Raw genomic sequence first — 19,747 nt, 5'->3', positions numbered from 1 at the left:
TTTGTCTTTTAATATGACGATGTTCCCACTAGCCTCGATGTCACTTCTAGCACAATTTGTGCCCTGCTCCTCCTCGATGTTGGCGTTATTCAATTTAACAAAGACAGTCGTTTTCTTTGAAGTCTTCTTTTTCAAAATTTGTTTGATTTAACTTTGTATTGTTTGATCGCTAAGTCATGTTTTGCTACATCAGGTAGCTCAAATTCATCCAGTTTTTTCTTACGACGTCTCCGTTAGCCTCGATGTCACTTTTTACACTATATGTGCCTTGATCCTCTTCAATGCAGACTGTATTCAATTCAACACAAAGACGGTCGTTTCTTTACATCAGGTTGTTTGAATTCATGCTGCTCCATCCATTTGAACTGATGCGACCACAAAAAAGTTTTTCAGTTCACTTTCCAGATGATACTGCTTATCCCTCAGGATCTAATATTCGTATGTTACTCCACCTTTCTAATGCAAAATTTAAGTTAATTCAAGCCAATTTTTCTCGTCTTCATTTAACGTTTGGCGTTTGAAACTCGCTTTATAATTCAGCAATCATTTTGGAAAGAAAACCCTATTTCGCCATAGACGCTTCGCTATGAAAAACTATGACAAATGTTCCTAAAAAGTTATTGAAACTCTCTTTTCTCTCATTTTTGGTTGGGTATCAATCATAATTTTGAAATCCATAATTTTTGAAAGATTTCCATTTAAAAGTCAAAGAAACTTGGTCAAACTGATAGAGCAAAACTTTGACATTTGAAAGACTTGATATTGCGAAAACCTAAGAAAGTAAATGACATCGACTCCTATTCTTCACACGCGTTCTTTTTAAATGACGTCTTATTTTCTAACGGAAAAACCTAGAAAAACCGGATTTTGACCACCGTGCTTCTATTTTTAGGGCCTTCGTAACAGAGAGGGGTCAAATCCCGTCTTTTTTCCGTTAAAAAAATCAATTACACTTATCAAGAATACAAATAAATTTTTTTATTCTTATTCTTCCAGACAATTGATCGGCACCTAGGAACTGTGACCACTAACAACCAGGAGCCTGTATGGCTAACAAAAACTTTAGGAGCCCGAATTCAAACATTCAATATGGATACAAAACCGCAAATTCTTAAAAATACTAATATCTACTCCAAAAAATAAATAATTGGCAAAATCTTTCATGAATGACATAAAGATTGAGAAAAACATTTGGCATAAAGGTTGAGAAAAACATTCGACGAAGAATGTTAAGAAAAACCTTCGACAAAACAATTGAGAAAGATTTTTGACGAAAATTGCGAAAAACATTTGACAAAAAATTGAGAAAAACATTTGACGAAAAAAAAAAACGTTTGACGAAAAATTGAGAAAAACATTTGACAAAAAATTGAGAAAAATATTAGACGAAAATTGCGAAAAACATTTGACGAAGAAAGAAAAACGTTTGACGAAAAATTGAGAAAAACATTTGACGAAAATTGCGAAAAATATTAGACGAAAATTGAGAAAAACATTTGACGAAAAATTGAGAGAAACATTTGACAAAAAAATGAAAAAAACATTTGACGAAAAAAGAAAAGCGTTTGACGAAAAATGTCGAGAAAAATATTTGACGAAAAATTGAGAAAAACATTTGACAAAAAAATGAAAAAACATTTGACGAAAAAAGAAAATCATTTGACGATGAATGTCGAGAAAATTATTTGACGAAAAACATTTGACAAAAAATGACTAAAAATGTTAAGTAAAATACTGTTTGACAGTAAAATAGATTTGGAAACATTTGACATAAAGGTTGAGAAAAACATTTGACATAAAGATTGAGAAAAACATTTGACATAAAGGTTGAGAAAAACATTTGACATAAAGGTTGAGAAAAACATTTACATAAAGGTTTAGAAAAACATTTGACATAAAGGTGAAAAAACATTTGACATAAAGGTTGAGAAAAACATTTGACATAAAGGTTGAGAAAAACATTTGACATAAAGGTTGAGAAAAACATTTGACATAAAGGTTGAGAAAAAATTTGAACATAAAGAGTGAGAAAATATTTGACATAGAAGGGTGCGAAAAACATTTGACATAAGGTTGAGAAAACATTGACATAAAGGTTGAGAAAAACATTTGACATAAAGGTTGAGAAAAACATTTGACATAAAGGTTGAGAAAAACATTTGACATAAAGGTTGAGAAAAACATTTGACATAAAGGTTGAGAAAAACATTTGACATAAAGATTGAGAAAAACATTTGGCATAGAAGGTTGCGAAAAACATTTGACAAAAAATTGAGAAAAACATTTGACGAAAAAAGAAAAACATTTGACGAAAAATTGAGAAAAACATTTGACAAAAAATTGAGAAAAATATTAGATGGAAATTGCGAAAAACGTTTGACGAAAAAAGAACTTATCTTTATATTTGACAAAAATTACCAAAAACATTTGACAAAAAATTGAGAAAAACATTTGACGAAAAATAAAACGTTTATGACGAAAAATTGAGAAAAATATTTGACGAAAATTGCGAAAAAACATTTGACAAAAAATTGAGAAAAACATTTGACGAAAAAAGAAAAACATTTGACGAAAAATTGAGAAAAACATTTGACAAAAAATTGAGAAAAATATTAGACGGAAATTGCGAAAAACGTTTGACGAAAAAAGAAAAAAGTTTGACGAAAATTTGAGAAAAACATTTGACGAAAATTGCGAAAAATATTAGACGAAAATTGAGAAAAACATTTGACGAAAAATTGAGAAAAACATTTGACAAAAAAATGAAAAAAACATTTGACGAAAAAAGAAAAGCGTTTGACAAAAAATGTTGGGAAAAATATTTGACGAAAAAATCAAAAAAAACATTTGACGAAAAAAGAAAATCATTTGACGATGAATGTCGAGAAAATTATTTGACAAAAAATAGATTTGGAAAAAAGTTAATCATTTATAGGATTATTTGCACGATTTGGACTTTTTCTCAATACTACAGAATTATGTAACTGGTTAATCTTTACCGTGAGTATCACCGCGTAGGAGTTACAAATCACCGGTTTTGTGCTCGTTAAAAAGATAATCCGGAGTGGAATATTATCAAAAAAGAAAAAAACTCAAAAAATGGAAAAACGAAGATGGAAAATTAAGAAGAAGAAAATCAACTTCTTGTAGAATAATGCTATGATCTTCATTTTTGTATCAGAAACTGTTCAATCTTAGAACGTCATAAAAGCGAAAAAAGATTAAAAAGATATTCATTCAATCAAAAAATGCAGCTTAAAACTTTGCCCTGGTTGATTTAAAAAAGGGCCCCTTGTTGTTATTTTTTGATGATTTTTGAAGTAAATCATTAATAACTTTGAAAAACTTGGGATCGAAATCACAAAATGATTTTCGTCGTTCTCCTCGGGTAACTTAATGCATGTCCCAAAAATGCATTAATTTTTCCGCCCCAGTTCCAGTCCCTAAACCATAACAAACTATACATTTTTGGAAGCGTATTTGGATGTACATTACCGTATTTGGTGTAACTTAAATTCTTTCACAGCAGAATTTGAGTTTTTTTAAGAAAACGTGATTATGACGGCATTATTTATGACGTCATAATTTTAAAAAGTTGAATATCTCAAGAACTAATACTCAAAGCTTTATGAAATTTAGACCAATGATAGAACTCATCAAGAGGAGGAGAATTTTTTTCAAAAAATTTGAAAATTTGCTGATGTCAGCATTTTATCGCAAAAATTCGAATTCTTGCAATTTCTGCTAACGTCATTAATTTTGGGGAATACTTTCAAAACTTTATCACTTTATCACTGGTTCAAATTTCATAAAGTTTTGATTTATATTTCTCGTGATATTCAACTTTTTGTAATTATGACGTCATCAATCATGACGTCATAATCAGGTTTTCTTAAGATATCTCTAATTATACTGAGAAAGAATTTAAGTTACACCGAATACGGTATTCTACATCCAAATACGCTTCCAAAAATGTATAGTTTGTTATGGTTTAGGGACTGGAACTGGGGCGGAAAAAAAATGCAATTCTGGGACATGCATTAAGTTACCCGAGGAGAACGACGAAAATCATTTTGTGATTTCGATCCCAGAACTGTGTTAGGTATGAACGTTTGAAAGATATTCATAATACAGTATTTCCGATTAAAAAAGGAGCAGATATAAAATTATATAAAGTAAAATCTTCAAAACCATAATATTGAGTTCAGAATAATTAAAATTAGAGTGAATTCCTTTGGTTTATTCAGTTTATTGATAATTTTTATAACTAGATATTACCTTAAAGAAGAAATTTATTTGGCAGATTTGGCGGATTTGGCCAGAATCCGCCAAATTAAGTTCTCGCCAAAATTTCTTTTTTCCGCCATCCGGTAAATTAAATTCCCGCCAAATTAAACTTTTTGAAAATATGATCTCTTTTAAGGTATTTTTGCATTTTTTTTGCTGTTTTTACGCCATTTTAAGGATAAATTTTTCAGCAAACGCCAAATTAAATTCCCGCCAAAATTTCTTCCTTTAAGGTAATAAAAGGAATTCATTTAACTCCAACCATTTGCTTAAAACACAGCATTTTTTAACAAAAGAAAGAACGACTTTTCTTTCAACTCCCGCTAAGCACGAGCCAAGATTTTGAAAAATTCTTTTGTGTATTCTGCTATCTAAGCATAGAGGCGCGTCTCCTTTCTATTTCTATATCATTAAAGGAATATCTTTGAAGCAGTTTTGTGATAAAAATGTTCTTTTTTCTGGACACGCTGTATTCCGTCAAAACGCAATTCTTATTTGCGTTTGCGATAACATATACACGTTTTTTTATAAGATTTTTTTATATAAGAACACAAGACTTAGATAGCCAAAATATTAAGAACAGGTTAAGAACATTTTAAAGCTTTGAACTTTAAAACACCCAATTTCTTAAGAAAATGGACAAAAATGCTCAAAAATGGTTAAAATAAGAACATGTTAAGAACATTTTTAGGCTTAAAACTAAAAAAGTGAAAAACGGCTTCAAAAATTTTGGATGTACTTATAAAGAAACGTGTAAACACAAAGTTAAGAGGGTGATTGAAATTCAAAATAGGTTCCACGATCTGCTATTATTCTAACATCCTATAATTTTGGAACTTTCTTTTGTTTAGCTTCGGGTCTGTATCTTGGTATTTTTTATAATTAGCGAGTTTATATATTCGACGTAAATCGAGGGGGTGGCGGTATAGCAAAGTTGACATGTCTCCAAAATCACCGTCCACTTTGCTCGACGACGGTAAAAACACCAAAATACCGTCGTCTGTTTAGGTGAGCAAAGGCAATATAGCCGTACATCAACGATCGACTTTGTTTTGTATCGATTTCGCTTACAGTACCGTCCCCCTCAATATCCTCCGATACATAAACAATGGCCGTTGAAGTGAAAATCAATATTCTTCTTAAAGAGGTCACATTTTTTATTATAGAGAGGATCGCATCGTGTATTCTTGTTTGTGCAAATACCTGTGACAATGACCTTGATACGGAAAGGGTTAGGTTTTAATTTTAACTTATCTTCTGAACAATAAACTAGAGTTGTTCAAAATAACATTTGACGACGTCAGCATTTTTTAGTTTTCCCAACGCATTAAAATGGAATATTTGGACATGCATTAATTTGAACAGATAATAAGAATTGAATATATTTTTTTGAAATTTCTCAACTTTTACCTCAAAATTTGGTATTTTCTCAAATGTTACACCCTTACAGTGTACATTCCAAAGTCCAAAAAACCTACCCTTAAGGGCCGTACGTCCGGTAGGTCACTTAACTGGAGTGCCCCCCCCCCGAGGTTTGCTCCATTTTAGAAAATTGAGGGAGGCCTGGAAATTAATGAGTTATCAGAATTATAATGACAATGTTTAAATTATTTTTGAAATTTTATTTAAACTATTAAAAATCTTTTTCAGGGTTGCGGCCAAATATTTTCTTTTTCTCACGGATGCTAAATGTGGCAGCTTGCTTTGATTGAACCCGAATATAAGATGTATTGTCAACGCACAGGTCAATCACGATGCAGCACAACCGTTAATGGATTTCCATTCAATTTATGTTCAGGATGTTTTCGCAAGGATTGTCCAAGTCATTTACCTGCAGTAGCCGAATGTGAGACTGGTTGCAGCAGTTTTTAAAATGAGAATCTAAATGTTGTTGATAATATTTCAACTATTTCCATATTCTTGATTTTTTTTGGATTTTCAAGTTTTTTAACTTTTACTTGCCAAACGCTGAATCGGTTCAAAATGTTTTCACCGGCAATCATATTGTTTTGACAAGAAACTCTTTATCTCGAACCACTATAAATAGAATATTTACTTAACTTGTACAATTTGTCTAGCTCCTTCAAATAACAATACCTTATAAACTTTACTCTATGACTCGAAATTTCCTCAACTCCAACAAATTTGCGTCCCAAATGCATGTTCGGGTTAGTGGGACTCCACTGTACATTTTTTTTTAAAGGATCCAGCAAATTTTTGTTGATGCTTGACTGTTCTTATTTTTTTGACACTTTTAGCCTCAAATTGTTCTTATCCTGTTCTAAATTATAGGGCAAAGTTATTTCTTGCTAGATACTTGATATCCTATTGTTACCATATTGACCCTTAATTTGCCTAAAATTCAGCCATTTTCAGGATGATAAGTCGTTCTTAAATTTTTCTCTCTTTTTGGTATTTTGAGCCTCATTGTTCTTATAAAATTGTTTTAACAAAGAAGAATGTATTTGCACTACTAAACATAGGCAAAAACGCTCAGAAAATTGACAAAAAATGCGATATTTCATTTTCAATAAGTGAAGTCGCACATAATTTACAAAACATACATAAAACCACAAATTTAAATTTAGTTTTCAGGAAGGCCAGGGCAAACCGGTCCAAAATCTCATCCGAGACAACTATAATGTTGGATGAAATGTTGGACTGAAATGATATCAATCTTTCGATAGCGAATTTCGAAGTTTTAAAGGTGCGAAAAAGACATTTTTCGACAGCGATTTATTCTTATTCTGATTGTGAGACTAGCATGATTTTGCACCATAGGGCGCCTCATACTGGTTTGCCCTTACCTTAACAAGTATTGTTAATTTTCAATTCGTCGTGATGAAGACTTTTCTTATACTGTGCGAAAGGATGGAAAACACCCCGATGGATTAACCCAAGGATCAAGTGTGCAAAATTTAAAATACCTCTCGTGACCATTTCTTTCTCTCGTCTGTTGCCCCAGAGTAAAATCTAAGCTCCGTTTAAACACTAAGTACACAAAATGAAAAAAAAAAAATGAAAAAAAAAGAAAAAAAAAGAATAAAAAAAAGGAAAAAAAGAACAACTTAGCCGGAAAACCCAAAGAATTGTGAGAATGAGAACATTTTAATATTTTCAGGGCTTACAACTCAAAAAGTCAAGAACATCCGAATACTTCAAAATTTAGGATATTCTCATCAAAAAACGTGTATTTTAAAACACCATCAGTTAATAATCAAAACTTTATATCAACTCAAAGGTCCAAATTCGAGGTCCTTGATTACACCCTCCATGCTTCCATGCCAAGGATTACTTGCATAGATATTCACATTATGAAAGACTTCAGCGAAATAATTATAAACATGTGCAACCTCCACTCCATCAATGGAGACCCGTATTTTATGAATATTTTCTCCTTGGTAGATGACTTCTTCCGATTGTACATGAATGCCATATTCACGACCTGACTGGATTGGATATTGGCCTGTAAGCTTTCGTCTGTAGATTCCGTCGGATCCCTTATAGTCGAAATGGAGTTGCATTGTTTGGCTTACCTTGTGGATGAACATAGAAGGTACTCTTGTCCCATATGCATTGTTGTTCGCTCCTTCAGTGAAATGAATAATATTATACCATGCATATGAAGAAGATCCAACATCAAAGGTATTGATAATGACTTTAAATTTGACGAACCATTCTTTTGGCCATATTGGGATCTGATTGATCAAGAAACCTCTCCGAATCTTATAGCTCCTTGGCCCTGAAATGTGATAAAACTTGTGTTAGTTATAAAAACGTAACCGTTCATAGGGGGTGAAAGATATATTGTCCAGGGGTATCAAAAAAATCCTGAAAAACTGCAATGTCCATGGATGAATTTGCAATATCCAGGGGTAAATTTTAGTTTCCAGGGGGTCGATTTGATGCTTGCTCAGGGGTACAACGCGTGTCCAGGGGGTAAAAAATCGAAATGTCAAGAAGTAGATCATTGAAAAAATAATATATCCTCCACCCCCCCCCCCATTAACGAATTTTTTCTGGAAGAGCCCAATTAAAAATTTGTGTCTTCTGTATGAACGACAATCATCAGCCATTTTATCATACGGATGGTATGAAGTCTCAGTTTTATCGTTTCCAACATAAACAGCTCTGAGATTTCATCGATCAATTTTAGCGTAGAGAAGAATATAGCATTGTGTATATCAATAGTATATCAATAGATAATAATATATAGAATTTGTAGCTCAGAAATTTAGGACTTATAAGATAGCCTTTGATTCGTTTTCCCGGGCCCACGGGCAGCCGCATCCGCCTCCGCTATCTTAGAACTGACGGGAACACGGAATAGTGAGAATTCGAACTGCGAACCCCTGAGTGGTTGCACTGACACTTGAGACTACTCAGTGATTACGCCATAAAGTTGACCTTTAAACATTGTTCATAAGGGTGACCACTTCTTTAAGCTTTCTTGTTGAAACCATGTCATTGTTAGTAGAGTATTCCCTTAAGAGTGGTTGGTTTCCACATGGTGATCAGAAAGAAGGGTACACTTCTCATATTCGTAGCGAGATACTCTGCAAAATTTATGGATGAGAGCGGTTTTTACGACACTGTAATTATTGTCTTTGTTTTATCAAAAGATAATGAATATGTCATAAACGTCTGCACTCCCTCGCAAATTCTGCAGGGTATCCCGCTACGCCTATGCTTCTCAATAAACACTAACTATACCTTTAAGTTTGCCAGAAAATTCAACAGGTCCATAATCCAATTCTTTGATTGTTACATCAGCTGCCTCACTAGCTGTACCTGACCCATATACATCAACATTCTCAATGTCGATGTTTACATAGTTAAACACCACATTAACAATGACATCATCGACACCAATCCATACTTTTTGAATATCTTGTCCTTCAAATTGAATAGGTTCGCTTTGAATATGAAAATTATATTCTCGGTCCAATATAATACCTTCACCATTATACGTAAAATGAAATTTAGTTGATGTTGAATCTAATAAAACTATTGACAAGTGTATATTGTTGGAGAAAGTGTCGACATACATGGCAGGGATCCGACTCCCGTATCCACAACAGGTTTCTGTACCATTCATAAATTGGAAAATTCCGTAATAACGATTTGTACCTAGTGTGAAAGAAATATACTTTTCGTTTACAAATAGTTACAAAAAATCACTTGGTGACGAAATTTTTTGCCAACAATTTTGTTTAGCAGAAATTTTCTTTTGCGATTTTTGTCGACGACTACCTTAAGTGGATTAATCTTGGCGGGAGTTAAATCTCAGCAAATTTGAACTTTGGCGAAAATCGCCAAATTAAATCCCCGCCAAAATTAATCTTCTTAAGATATTGGTGATTTTTGATAATTGGTCAGCCTAAGCTGAGCATTCAAATAGGTAAAATTTTCCAGTTCCATCGTCATCATAAGACGGCAAAAAAAAAATCCGATTTTCCGATCTCACTTTGTCTTCTAAACTTTCTTCCGATCGGGTTAACTTTTTGGGTACTTTTAGCGTACGTTGTTTTTACAGATCATAATGTGCTCACTTTGATTTCTCAACTTTCTTCCGATCGGGTTAACTTTTTGGGTACTTTTAGCGTACGTTGTTTTAACAGATCATAATGTGGTGTTTCAAGATGGCGGCTCAAGCGATAGTCAGATGTGATAAAAGTCAGTGTTGTACCAAAGTATTTCCAGTATAAATCTGTTGCAAGCTTCAATTTCTGTTATTTATTTTTTAACTCGGCAAATCAAACACATGATTTTCATCAAGGGGACTCTTTTCTATATCTTTTGAAGCTTTAAAGCCGTTTGCTCAAGTTTTTGTTTATGTTGAATTTTCTGATACTTTTTATTGCTGTTTTTGCAATAAAAACATATTTTTCTTGTTTGCCTCTAGGTGGGATTGATGGTGTTATAATGTTATTGGAATTTGATAAAGTTTACAAAAGTACAGCTACTGTCTAAATTTGATAAAGACTGGATGCAATTGTGCTTTTTTGGACTAAAAGGCGAATCGCAAAAAATTGTTTGGTTCCCGTCATTTCTACTTTAAAAAGTGGGGGTCGTTCGGTCATTCGGTTGAAAATATTTTTCTTTTAAGAAGCAGCTACATCTTGTCAACGACCTAATAAAATAGATAGACCAGTATCCTATTGAAATGATCCGCGTAAGAATGATAAAAAATTTAATGATTTTTTGCATCATTAAAATGTTATTCCGCGTGCAAAAGTATTTTTTTAAGATTAGCTATTGGTTGATATTGATCACATGACCTAAATTTTGTGAATATGTTCTTAATTTCAAGTCAAACTTTTAGGCTTAAAAATTAGTAAACATTGTTAAAATTATAACATTTGTATTTGGATAGTGTTTGTGTTTTCTATCTTAAGAACGCACCATGAACGCACGTTTATTTTCTTAGTTAGAGTCTTTCAAAAATGTTTATGTTCTTAAAGAAAATGCGCTGAAAAGCGCAACAGTGTTGTCGAAAAATATTGAAAAATATCTTGTGAGAAAGATGATTAAAAATGCGATCTGACATAAGCAAAAAAATCGAAAATTTTGTTTATGGTCAGTAGAAATTCGATAAAATTGATTTTACACTATTTAGAGATGCTTGTAAAAAGTCTAATTTCTTTGTAATATGACTTACGCGGACTGCGGAAAGACGGCAAGATGAAAGAATACAAAATGAATAGAAAACAAAAGATTTCTAAGAGCCATTGTATGAAGTTCTTGGTCTATCTATTTTATTAAGTCGTTGATCTTGTTGAAAGGGAATCCGTCGTGTGGACTGATCCGAATTAAGAAATTGAGAAACCGTGGATAAACTGGTTTTCGGTTTACTCTCCATTAGCATGTGGCTCGCTACTTCGATTTGAAAACTTGTAAACACAGAGCGTGCAGAGGTCGACAGTGGAAATCCAGCAAAGCAGCGGAAAAGCTTTCCGACTCTCCAACTCTACCTGCTGACCGTAAATCAGGGTCGGTCAGATGACGGGAACCAAATGATGACATCACATCTCCTATTATTGGACTTGTGACAAATGGTCTTTGGAATTTGATCAATTATATTAATATTAATATATACAGTTCTTGTTGAAATTGATCAAACTATTTTTCATGCAGTTCCGGACGCAGATTGTGTTTTTCTAACCTTTCCTAACTTTGGCGCACGTTTTGACCGAATAATGGAATGGAATGAATGGCGATAACAGTTTATACATATCTCTTATCAGACTGGCAGAAAGCGGACTGCAGAAAGTTATGAAAAATGGTTTCTAGAATTTAATGAATTATATCGCCAAGTTACACAACAACAGATCCATCTGGTCTTCATTTAACATTGTTTTAAAGTTTAAAAAACACTGCCAGTGCTTGGCACAGAAGAGAGGACTCCTAGTTGAAATTAATTGCTACTTCGCTGCCTTGTTGAATTTATTTATTATGGTCGTGTGTTTATTCCGCTAAGGCGGTAAGGCGATCGCCCAAATTCATAGACCAATCAAAAGGGAGTTTAAAGCAAAACGGGGGAAAAATGAGCTTCCCCGCATAGTTATGAATTTTAAGTTTTGCTTTCGATTATCATTTGCGACTAAACTACAAAATTTATTTACGCAGACTGGATGCAAATTATGTTTTTCTGACCTTGCCAAATTTTGGCTTTGACTGAATAGCAGTCAGTATTTACGTACCTCATTGCCCTTGCAGACAACTGATAAATGGTTTCTGTAATTTGACCAAGTCTACCAAAATACAGTTCCTGTTGAAATGTTATAAATATGAACTACGTTTTGTAAAGTTTTTGATGCAAATTGTGTTTTCTGGAGTTTGCGCTTTGTGACTTAAAGTTTGTAGCTTGTTAGTTTAAAGTGAAATTGGAGTTTTATCAAGTAAACAAAAAGTACAGTTTCTGACGTTTTGGCAATTTTCTTATTTATTTCTAGTATAACACTTTGGTCAGATATGGATATTGTCTACATCGAACAGAAAAAATGTATCATAACTGACTGGAATGAAATTAACAAAAAGTTTAATTACACTATGTTTCTCTTTTATTTTATAGTAATGAACTATAGCTTAATTGTTTGATGTCATAAAAACAGTGCTACAATGCTAAAGAGAAGTATACTTTGAGTTTCTCGTGGGGGGGAGGTGTGAAGGAGCTCTCAGGCTTGTTATCAAATGTTTCACATTTTGTACATTACACGCTTTTTTTTTATAAGAATAGTGTACTTTGGTTGAGGGTAAGCATTATTCTTATTTTTCTATTGTTCTAAACAATAGGCCTATTGTTTTAAACCCGAAATCTCACCCTGATATTCTTATAGAAGTTATTCTTATAAAAGAAAAAGCGTGTATTCAACATTTTTAGTCTACTCTGTTTCAGTACATCTCTTACATCTGTTAACCCACTTATTAAAGCTATCTAGCTAAGCTCTATTGGCTGACCTTCCAGCCTCGGCTGGTTTATTTCAATATGATAACTACACGAAATCATACAAACTCTCTGTTGACTTTTTGACTACTTTAATCGGATAATATCAGAGAGATTTAATTTCATGGATTGCGGTTAAAGATTAGTTGAAAATGGCCCTGAAAACCCCAAGAAAGAAGCTTTACAATAAAAATCTGATTTTGAAAATTTCGCGTGGATAAGTCTTCCGAGATTTTTTTCACGAAAATGGCAACAATTCACGAAAAGGCGAAATTAGAATAGTTTCGGTAGAAATAGGCTCGATTAACCTAAAGCTCATCTTTGTTTAGTGGGAAGAAAGTTGCAGTAATTTAAAGTCAAGAATTATAATGATGTTTTCAAACCTTTCGAATGTAGAACAAATTTGACTTTGACGAACCAAGCTTTCGGCCACGTTCGAATCGTTTCGATTATTTTGCCTCGCTCAAGCGTAAAGTTGCTCGGTACAACTGCAAAAGAAAAGGTATATTTTGAAAAGAATGATGATTGCTTTGATTTTACTTTTTTTTCTTTTCGTGACATTCATTACTCTAGTTTAAATTTGCCACTAATTGCACAAACCAGGGTGTTTCTGTAGAAAACATAACGTAATGAATATCATGGATAGAATCAAATTGACCTGAAAATTGCGAACATAGAGAGATATCTTTAACCCTTTGAGTATCTTTCTATTTTTTTACTTTGGGGGAGGGGGTGCGAGACCCACCTTAAAATCTCAAGATTGACAAGTGCTGTGACCATGAAATTTTGACCAGTGGTATACAGGGATGATGGAAGATGGATGATAAAATTCTAATCCTGTCTAGTCGGTATTTTACAGACCTGAATGTAAATTTGACCAAAATCATGTATTGACCGATTGGCCGATTGACTCGTTTGATTTGATTGAAATTCGTTCCTGAAGGCTGATTAGTCAAGTTTGTCAATGAGACTAGTAACTTGTAAATGGCCCATTTGACCCCGCCACCCAAAGGATGCTCGGTTAATCATGAAAGTTTATCTTTGAAGTACGTATTATATGGAATGCAATGTAATCTATAAAGTTCAGTGCACCCTTTTTATAAGAACAAACTACATAAGAACATAAGGGTTTGATGGCCAAATTAGTTTTTTAGAAATAGTTAAGAATACTTTGTAGACTCTAAAACGGCCGAATTCTTAGGAAAATGGTCAAAAAAACTCACAAATTGGTGAAAATAAGAATATTTTATGAACATCTTTAGGCATAAAACTCAAAAAGTTAAGAGCATTCGAAGGTTTCAGAGATTTTGGATGTTCTTATAAACAAAACATGTATAACACAAACTGCAGTATTTGGTTGATTAATTTGTAAATCTTACCAAAGTCTTCGTTAGTTTGGTTATATTTCAAATTACGCACTAATCCATTGATTGACATTTTCTCCTTGCTTCCAGCATAACATTCCACACTTTTGAACGTCTTCGGGTTCTTTTGAATTCCTCTTTTGATTTCAACATCGTTAACGTACATTATGAATGCATAATGAGCAGCCATGACCTGACACGAAAATGTTAATGTCATTTAGATTTCTGTTCTCTTTTATATCATACTGGCCGTCCCAGCGTCGCCCGAGACGACTCTTTACCATGTTCATTAAGCTCGCTTCGCTCGCTTTCATTATTAAACTCCGGTTAGAGTTTCTTAAAATCAGTGTTTTTCATTTGTGATTGTGCGTAAATCCGATTAATCGCGATAGTCGGGTTTGATTTCCCGATCTTTCCGGTTTGATTCCCCGATTTGGTTTGCGTTTGCGCTCACACTTACTAGGATATACTCTTTTAAATTTCATGTTAAATATTTTAAGAAAGGCTGACCCATCAAAATTACCGGAGTTTGCAGCCGTCATTACTGTTGTTTTATTGAGAAATTAAATTTTTTTTCTTACTTATATCAGAAATATGTGTAAACATGAACATATAAACGACTGGACATCTATCTTTTATTGTCTCTTTGAAGCGAGCTTCGTTGTCGCCTGTATTTCTAAATTGCTCTAAAAAATCTAAATTTTTTTATTTCTTTGAATTGTTTAGGTAAAATGATTGATAGAGCTTGAACATTACTCCTAAATGCACAAAAAATTATTTTCAAATTTTTTCACGAGTTTGCAATATATTTTATCAACATTTTCAACTCTGAACTGCAGAATTTCAACTGCGTGTATACTTTTGAATCCATTTTGTCACTCCAATAATTTTTTTTATGACTTGAAAAAAATAGCTTGCCAAAGTTGAGAGCCTGTGTCATAAGAATATCGAAATTAGAATGTGACACTCTCTAAAATTATTAGACACTTTTAAGTCAAAATTTGGAAATATTAGTCGGAGTTGACGATCATTTTGCCTCTGTTATCTTTGTTATGATATAGATAAAAGACTTGAGAAAAGTAGAACAACAAAGACTTTTGTCGAAATTTTGACGTTGTTAGCAAGGTATTCCCAAGAGGTATACCATCAGAATTTATTGTTTCATTTGATGATTTTAACAAGGCGGCAACGAAGCTAGCAGTGTTATCTTCAAAAATACAAAGGATGTCCAGTCGTTTATATGTTCATGGTGTAAACGATTTCCTTTATGTTCCAAGGAAAACGAACAACAATATCTTATATATATAAATAGCCGTGCTCTGTATGATGTGTGTCACCACTTTCGTTTTCGCAAGCAATGTTTTTGTTCTCGATAAGTTTGTTTTGATTGATAGAACGGATAGAGCCTGGTTTAGACTTTATTCAGGCTTTGTCTTGAAATTTAAGGCCCTTCTACATTTAGTAATTTTAATTTGTGCCTTTGCTTGCCCGTCCCTTTGTTTTTCTCTTTTCTTTTGTTTTAAATGTTTTCGAATGTAATTAATCGCATTGCACTATTGTGACTTCCCCAATTTTTCCTGAAGAATTGTCATTTCTACATTTCACTCCTCTACCATGACATACATTTTTTCAAATTTTCGAGAAGAATATCTTTTTGCAGGGTCGTTTCGGATGACACTGAGACGGTATAATTGTATACCTAATAACGATGCTCTTTCTGATTAAAAATTACGTCACAGGGACACTACACGATCCAAATATGGTTAAAAGAAAATACATCCGGGGATGGGCTAGAGTCAAACTTGAAGAGATTCCTTTTTTTTTTTATCGTGCTTTTAAGCTAACTTCAACATCCAAAGGACTTTTAGTGCGTTCACCTACAGCTTAACTGGCGCGCGACGCCGGGTACCGGCTAGTCTTGTATAGTATATTGAATCAAACATTAATTAAAACAAAATTTCTAGTATTTTCCAAGGAAAATTACCTCAAATAATTTGCAGTATTTTCCGAGAAAAATCAAATAAAACACGCGTCTTGTATTTGGCAAGGGAAACAACCTAAAGCAAATTCATGTATTTTTCAAGGAAAATCGACCAATACAATCTCTTGTATTTTCCAAGGAAAAAAATACATAAGATAATTTTAATATGTTTCCAGAAAATTGTCTAAAGCAATTTTTTGCTACATTCACAAAGTTGATTTTCCAAGAAAGGTAAAAAATGGAGTTATTTTCATAATGTGAAGTACTTTTTTCTGCAGGAATCTAATTTCGCGAATCAGAAATTTATTAAAATCACGAAAATTTCTGGCCGCAAAAAATTCGGACTTAAATTACCCATAAAAAATTTATTTTCGCGAATCAGAAATTTATTAAAATCACGAAAATTTCTGGCCGCAAAAAATTCGGACTTAAATTACCCATAAAAACGAATACAAAAAAACTTACTCTCTGTGACCTCACATCAACTTTATACCATCGATTGTAGTCAATTTCATAATCTCCATAAATTTCATTTTCATCATAAAATACACTTAGCCTGACTTTCTTGTTTCCCCAGATAGTAATTCCTGGCAACAATCTGCTTCGTTCTTCATTTAAATTGCCGGTAGTTGAGCATCTCAAAATATCGGTGAAACTTTCGTTGTATTAACCATATATGGTAAATTCTAAAGACATTTGCCATTCTGCTGCTTGTACTGGGATAATGTTTATCAACTTGTTTCGTTCTGGTTTGAATGCTTTGAGAAAATAAAATACTAAATTTGACGAGAATCTTTTATCTCAAGTGGGGAGGCTGAAGGCTCAAAATGAGATAAAAATTGCTAGGAATTTGAGAAAAAACAAGCTAGATGCTGAATGGACCTACCTGACGATGAAAGATAAATAGCAATGCGAGGAGTAAAAAATCAGTCAAAAAATATAGCGATTAGCAAAAATGCATAACGCAATAAATTCATCATTGATTGTTGAGGAAGGGTTGTAGGGGAAAAATAAATAGAAAGTTCTGGTCGCAAAAATCAGTTTTATTGACAATTGAATCATGCTTGATGGTGAGCTTTGTTATCAATAATGTTTTTGTGTGAAAAACATAGAAATACAAGGAAAAAATCTAATGAAAATCTGCAAACCGGCGATTTCCGGCATTTTCAACCGAAAAAATAAATTTCTCAAAAATCGAACTCAGCCAGTTTTGCTGAGCATTGCGAATGCGCATCTTTCTGCAAAAAATCAGAAAATACTCTTGATGAAAATTCGAGAAAATGTAAAAAGACCGGTTTTTCCGGCATATTTCCGGCCGGAAAAAATGTTTTTCTAAAATCGGGCTCCGTCACATTTTAGGTATTGTCATATTGCATCAGTGTGCAAAATTTCATAAAAAAATATAAAGTACAGCTCGAGAAATTCAAGAAATACTGTCTTTACGGCAAAAATAGGTTGTTCCGGCGATTTTTAAATAGTTCCGGCTTCAAAAATCAATTTTATTGAAAATTGAAACATGCTTGATGGTAGGCATTGCTATTAATGATGTTTTTGAATGAAAAAACAACCAATTGTAAGGAAAAAGTCCGATGAAAATCTGCAAAAACGGCGATTTCCGGCATATTTCTGGCATTTTCGGCCGGAAAAGAATTTTTCTCAAAAATCGGACTCTGCCATGTTTTGGGCATTGCTAATACGCATCTTTGTGCAAAAAAATCTGAAAAAACTAATGATAAAATCTCGAGAAAATGCCAAAAAACCGGTTTTTCCGGCATATTTCCGGCATTTTCGGCCGGAAATGATTTTTTTTCGAAAATCAGGCTCCGTCACATTTTGGGCATTATCATTTTGCATCATTGTGCCAAAAATCAGAAAAAACTAATGAGCCAATCTCGAGAAAAGCTGGTAACTAACGAACGGACGAACGGACGAACATCAGTTAATTTATAGGACCCCCGGGTAGGTCAAAAAATCTCATTTGCTCATAAGTGGGGAAGCTGAAGTCTCCCTAGTCTCCCCACTTCCACCAAACCTGTTATCTAGGCGATTAGCGCGCGGTTTATGATTTTGGCGAATGTCACTGTTTGTTTGTTTTTTTCGCCCAAAAATAAAAGCTGTTTGGACAGAAATTAGGGGGTTGTTAATAAAAATTATCAGGAAAATAAATTCTGCTAGAATTGATTTTAGAAATTTTAGTCAAAACTCGAAAAATACGCCACAGATTCAAGCCATCCGCCAAATTGAATTTATCTGAAAATTTTTTTTTTGGCCATCCGTAAAATGAAATTCCCGCTAATATTTCTTCTTTAAGGTAGTCGATTTTGATGCTTGATTAGTTCTTATTTTTTCGAACGTGCTCTAATGTTTTTAGCTTATAAAAATCTTTCTTGCTTTTGATTTTTGACAACTTTAAAAGGGTTTAAAATAAATCAGCATTTTCTTAATCTGAAATGTGAGGAATCCCAAAATCTCTTTCATGAGATCCAATAAATAAGCACTTACCTTCTTTGATTTCAAAGTTTGTTTTTTGTGGGATCACCAGTTCCTATAAATAACAAGAAATGAAAAATGAAACCTCTACAGGAAAAATTTCACAAAATACGATACGATATTAATTTGGCGACTGAAAATAGTACCGGGTGTTTCAAAAAAAGTATATAAATTCGAATTAAAATTCTAGAAAACTAGAAATGCTTAAACGGCGGTTTCCCGTACTTAATAGTACGATAGTTCGAAATTTAAGGTTTTCTTTATTTCATTTCATTGCTAAAATGTTTAGATTTATAACATATTCAATTTTCTTGGAAAGTCTGTACATTCAGAGATGCCAACTTTCACGCAATTGGAAAAATTTGATTTCCAACGCATTTTCGATTTTTGGGAAAAGTTTCCCCGATTTTCGGATTTATGGAGAAAAAAATTCCCCGACTTTCCGATATCTAGTAAAAAAGATTCCCTAATTTCCCAATTTTTGGAGAAAAAAATTCCCATCTTTGATACACCCGGTATATATTCACTTGATTGACACTTCATACCTTTGGTTTCAAAATAGTTTTCTCGAAGTATCTCCATCCATGAGCATCAACCAAATGAGAATCACCAACACCTTCAAATGGTTCATCAATCACCAGGCAGATCTGGTCATCACCATGGTAATTTACCGAGTGGCAATCATCAGTTAATGTACAATGACCAACACATTGTACCTCACTTAAACCTCTCAAATGAAGATATTGATTGTTTTCTTTAAAAATCTTTTTGTGATTCTTTGCGTCCAAAAATTTGGCTTGTCTTGGTTGGTAGCTTTGAGGTTGTGTTGCCTTGATTTTATAAACCAAATGGCAAAAGAAGATTAATTGCCCTAACTTTCTAAACTGTTTTAAAATCATTTCAAAATTAATAACTTTGAATGCTCAAAAGAAAAAATGTAAAAAAGAATTGGCTGTAGAAATTATATACCACATACATTCTGATCGAAGAATATCAATTGAAACAAAAATTTGTATCGGTTTAAATGTGATTTATTTTTGGGGGAGAACCATATATTTTTTTCAATGTCAATTCCTTTAGATTGATTCAAAGGCTTTTCAATAAATTGACAACACTGTACTTTCAAATAAATAATTTACTCTTGGGATTTTTTTCATTGGATATGATTAGAAATTAGCG

At 33.1% G+C, this 19,747-nt stretch overlaps 2 protein-coding genes across 3 annotated transcripts in view; both read right to left on the bottom strand.

Moving 5' to 3' along the window:
• LOC136804258 (uncharacterized) overlaps positions 1 to 19,747 on the bottom strand; it is a 72,429-nt gene that overhangs the window by 26,283 nt on the left and 26,399 nt on the right. The gene's annotated exons all lie outside the window — the stretch shown is intronic.
• Positions 7,346 to 19,575, bottom strand: LOC136804249 (uncharacterized). The gene is made up of 7 exons (XM_067060953.1): positions 19,114 to 19,575; positions 18,581 to 18,623; positions 16,544 to 16,836; positions 14,113 to 14,290; positions 13,117 to 13,221; positions 9,001 to 9,417; positions 7,346 to 8,029 (listed from the first exon to the last, which is right to left on the bottom strand). Exons 4-7 carry the CDS (start codon positions 14,285 to 14,287, stop codon positions 7,518 to 7,520), a joined length of 1,209 nt encoding a protein of 402 aa, XP_066917054.1. The 5' UTR covers positions 14,288 to 14,290; positions 16,544 to 16,836; positions 18,581 to 18,623; positions 19,114 to 19,575; the 3' UTR covers positions 7,346 to 7,517.

Source organism: Clytia hemisphaerica, unplaced genomic scaffold (genome assembly GCF_902728285.1).
Source record: "Clytia hemisphaerica strain Z4C2 unplaced genomic scaffold, Clytia hemisphaerica genome assembly, whole genome shotgun sequence".
Classification (NCBI taxonomy): Eukaryota; Metazoa; Cnidaria; class Hydrozoa; order Leptothecata; family Clytiidae; genus Clytia; species Clytia hemisphaerica.
This window is presented reverse-complemented; position numbering and strand designations above follow the sequence as displayed.

Excerpts from the sequence above, each read along its gene's own strand:
- LOC136804249 (XM_067060953.1), bottom strand. The coding sequence starts at position 14,287 with ATGGCTGCTCATTATGCATTCATAATGTACGTTAACGATGTTGAAATC. Across the intron at positions 9,418-13,116 it reads ATTTGTTCTACATTCGAAAG|GTACAAATCGTTATTACGGA; the intron begins GTTTGAAAACAT and ends CTTTCACACTAG. Across the intron at positions 8,030-9,000 it reads ATTTTCTGGCAAACTTAAAG|GGCCAAGGAGCTATAAGATT; the intron begins GTATAGTTAGTG and ends ATCACATTTCAG.